General features: G+C 41.6%; 1 protein-coding gene across 1 annotated transcript; it reads left to right on the forward strand.

Moving 5' to 3' along the window:
* Positions 1–2079: 2079 nt before the first annotated feature.
* Positions 2080–3516, forward strand: EID1 (F-box family protein). Its single transcript, XM_077362736.1, has one exon. The coding sequence runs from the start codon at positions 2366–2368 to the stop codon at positions 3323–3325; it is 960 nt and encodes a 319-aa protein (XP_077218851.1). The 5' UTR covers positions 2080–2365; the 3' UTR covers positions 3326–3516.
* Positions 3517–4222: the final 706 nt, after the last annotated feature.

The following is a 4222-nucleotide window of genomic DNA, read 5'->3' on the forward strand; positions in this document are numbered from 1 at the left end:
GTAAATGTAATTATCCCTTTTTCTTTTTGGGATAGGCAAGCCAGGGTTAGGGGGACCCCTATATTAATTAAAGAAAGATGATACAATAAAAGAAACAGGACCACTCCCCAATCCTTACAACAATGTCTAAGGAAGGGGGCAGAGCAACCAATGTCATGATACCCTCGGTATCAACATTCAATGGATCCAGGTTCCACTGTGGCTGAGTGATCTTTGGATATAGTTGATCTTCCCTAACATATTTAATTGATGACAAAAAGGTGTCTCTAGCGGGTTACTGTGTGGTTAGGTGAGCTTTTGATATAGTCGATCTTCCTTAAACGTATTTCTTTGATGACAAAACGGTCTCCGAGAGATTGTTCAAAGATCTCCATGTTTGTAGCAAGCCATGAAATTCCTATGCAGCCCTTGTCTCTTCACATGTAAATCCATGGCCAAGGCTAGCTATGCCTCAGCCAGAATACTAGAATTTGGTTTTTCCTACTCCAAATCATTTTCCATTCAGTCGAGCCTGATGAGCTCCAGATCCGCATCCCAATATCCCATTCCTACATTGAAAATAGGGCGATACAGATACAGAATTATTAAGGTGGGCCCCATGTTAATTGACCACTATCCAAAGTCAGCTCTGTTTGAATGATTTTCAAGGGCAATCAATAGTGGGACCCACTAGATGGGCAATCCAGCTCATCGAAACAGTGATGATGATGGAGATGCGACGTAGACCCATCTCACTAGAAACCAATCACAGAAAGTGATAAGAGAACATGGGAGAAATTATACGGCGAATGAATGTGAAACCCAAAAATACAGTGGGGCCCACATTATTTGGGTGATCCAAACCATTTATTTGTTTGGCCCTGACGTGGATAGGTTGTGCTCAGAAAATCTTCCTCATAATATGATCCTAGACCTATTTGTGGAGTTTTAAAATCGACAGCACGGTATAGAAACAACCCCTGCAGACCAGAGGATTAGGATAATCTTATTTGTGAAGTTTTACAATAGACTCATATAACCAAGGTTTTAAATTTCGGTTTCGGAGGTAGTTTCGGTCCTCACGAAAACCTAAATTTCAGCCGAAATTCCGAAATTTTGGCCGAAATTAGGAAAAGGACCTAAAATGTCGGTTTTTTGGGCCTAAATTTTCGGTGATTTCGGCTGAGATTTTGTAAAGAATTAAAATATTAATATTTTATCCTAGATATTCAGTAAATTCGAAATTTCGGCAATTTCAATTTCGGAACGTTTCGGTTTCAGTCTTGACCGAAATCCGAAATTTCAGTGCGAAAGAAATTTCGGATTTCGAGTGAAATTTAAAACCTTGCATATAACATCTCCTTCCTTTTCTTGCAAATCCTTCCCCTCATGGAAAAATTTATAAGGTGCCCGTGCACCCAAAATAAATTGGGGTCCATATTATTTTGTTGGGCCTCGAGGTAGATAGGGTGTGCCCAGAAAATCTTCAACCTAAATAGGATGTACCCGTCACAGCATCTCCCTAGGATAATTCTACTTGGATCATCTACCTAGGATGATTCTAACTCTCCGATCCACAGGGGGGATTGCCAGTGGCGGAGCCAGGAATTTACACTTGGGGGGCCCACTATAAAATGGATTTTGCAAGTCAATTGGCTGTGCTACTATAAAATATTTTTTTGCAAATCTTTGGAGGGGCCATGGCCCCCCACGCTATACGTGCCTCCGCCCTTGGGGACTGCACCACCATAGAAACCTATATAGACCCGTACAACTTTTTTACATTGTGGCGCAACAAATGAACTGTTTTGGGGGCCATTGTTCTTTTTGAGAAAAATACTGGGCTTCAAAGGCCCACAGGCCACACAGCATATAAAAACCCAGGAACCCAAGGAAGAAGAAGGGTTCTTTTCTTTGGAGTTTTTATATTAGTAATATGGGGAGGCAAAGGATAGAAAAAGCACATGAAAGCCCATGTATTACTATTATCTGATAAAAAAACAGAAGCCCCAAAACCTCACGTATCTGTGGCTATCATCTTACACCAGAAAGGCAAACACTAAAGCCACGTTACATCCCATCCTGGTCATTCACGGGCCCCAAATTCTCCATCAACACCCACCCCACTTCCCAAAAATGGCATAAAACTCCTCCCTTCAAGATTCCAACTCTAACCTCTCTCCTCCTTACCTCTAAAAACCATCACCATTTCTTACCCAATTCCCCTCTCCTCCTTTCCCAATCTTCAATTCCAAACCCAAAAAAATTAAACAATACCTGATCCCCTATCACCATTTCGTACCCAATTCCCCTCTTCTCGTTCCCCAATCTCCACTTCCAAACCCTAAACCCCCCCAAAAAAAAACCAAACCCAATCTCATTCTCCATGACTGAATCTACCTTCTCCCTCCTCTCTGAAGACATAATCCTCCAAATCTTCATCAAACTCGAAGAAGACCCACAAAACTGGGCCCGCCTCGCCTCCGTCTGCACCAGATTCTCCTCCCTCATTATTCTCTGCTACAAGAAAAAATGCTCCCAATCAATCCCTTCCATAATCTCCGATCTCCTCTCCGGCGGACCCCACTACCCCGCCCCTTCCGATCCTCCCGGCGGGTGGGCCGCTCTCCACAAACTCTCTGTCTGTTGCCCTGGCCTCCTCCACGCTGGCGTCCTCTTAGAAAACTCCGATTTCGGCCTTGAACGCGAGATCGGCCCCGATCTCAATTACCTCCAAACCCTAACCCTAACCGTATCCCAGCCTTCTTCTTCCACCCCTCCAAACCCTAACCCTAATTCCGACCCCAATTGGTCTCTTTTCGACGATCTGTATTTTGATACAGTCTATGATTTTTCGGAATCTCATAATCCCATTGAAGGAGTTGAGAGTGTTGCTGTTAAGCTTGGTACTGATTTGTCTGTGGGTAAGAAGAGGAGGAAGATATGTAGGTCTGTACAATCTCATTTAGCTTCTAGGGTTTGGAATTTGAGTAGGGAGCAAGGGAATAAGCTGCTTGCGAGTCGATTTAGGGGTGATTGTTTGTATATCTGTGATTGGCCTGGGTGTGTTCACACTCAGGAGAAGCGTAATTACATGCTTTTTCGCGGTGTGTTTAAGAATTTCAAGCGGTCTAGGGTTTGGAGGACGATAAATGATGGTAATAGGAGTAAGATTGGTTTGGATTGCGCGTTTTGTTCTTGTAAGGAGACTTGGGATCTGCATTCTGCTTTCTGTTTGAGGAGGGTTTTTGGGTACCATGATGATGGGGAGCCTGTTGTTCGGGCTTATGTTTGCGAGAATGGGCATGTTTCTGGGGCGTGGACGGATAGGCCAATGTATACATAGTCCAAATATTATCTGTTTAATGCATTGTTTTAACTATTTGAGTGATGCTATTATATGTAGTCAGTTATATATAAAACTGTATTAAGGGTTGTTGCGAGGATGTGTTGGGAACGCATTTTATTAATTTACCTTTCGTTCTGTGTTTGTAATTATTTGGAGATTCATTGATGATGCTAATTGATCATTGAGCACTCTAGAGGGACAAGTGATATAACTTCCTTTATGTGTTTGTTTACTGCTTTTGATTATTATTTAAGATACATTCTCTTGAATGGGCTTTGAGTTCTAGCATGGCTGTATGTGGTCTGTGTTGGGGTCATAATTTGATTTGATTATTATGATCGAAGTTGTGTTGCCAGTAGCTTTAATAATTGTGCTTACAGGGAAATTGGAAGCAATGTATCTCGGGAAGGAAACTGAGCAACCTATAAATATGCATGATTCAATTAATGAAATGAGGTATATGGATTTACGTTGTTATACTAGTTCTCTCATTCTCTCTTATATTGCCTTGCAATTGTTAGTTTTATGGGTCCAGGTGATATGTCCGTGTCTTGCATATTGGTTCAGTTGACATGTTAATCTATGAATATGGGTATGAAATCTCATTCTTCCTACCAATTTCTTTGGTTTGATATGGTATATCTTGCTAATCTACATAGGTGGGAAACACGGAAGCTGAAGTTGCACTTTTTTTTCCTTATTCAAGTAGGCTGCTAAGGTGATTGCAAAGGAGGTCTTGTTTATCATAGATGCGAATCACAAGTGGTGGAATTGATTCTTCTGTGTTAGTGGTCATTCAAGTCAGGTCAGTCTCCCTATGCAATTTTACTAATGTAATGAATTGATAAACATCATTGCTATATGTTGAGACCTTAGCTATATGATTTTCTATGA

Source organism: Tasmannia lanceolata, unplaced genomic scaffold (genome assembly GCF_043159265.1).
Source record: "Tasmannia lanceolata isolate RefF3 unplaced genomic scaffold, GAP_Taslan_0.1 ptg000019l, whole genome shotgun sequence".
In the NCBI taxonomy this organism is placed as follows: Eukaryota; Viridiplantae; Streptophyta; class Magnoliopsida; order Canellales; family Winteraceae; genus Tasmannia; species Tasmannia lanceolata.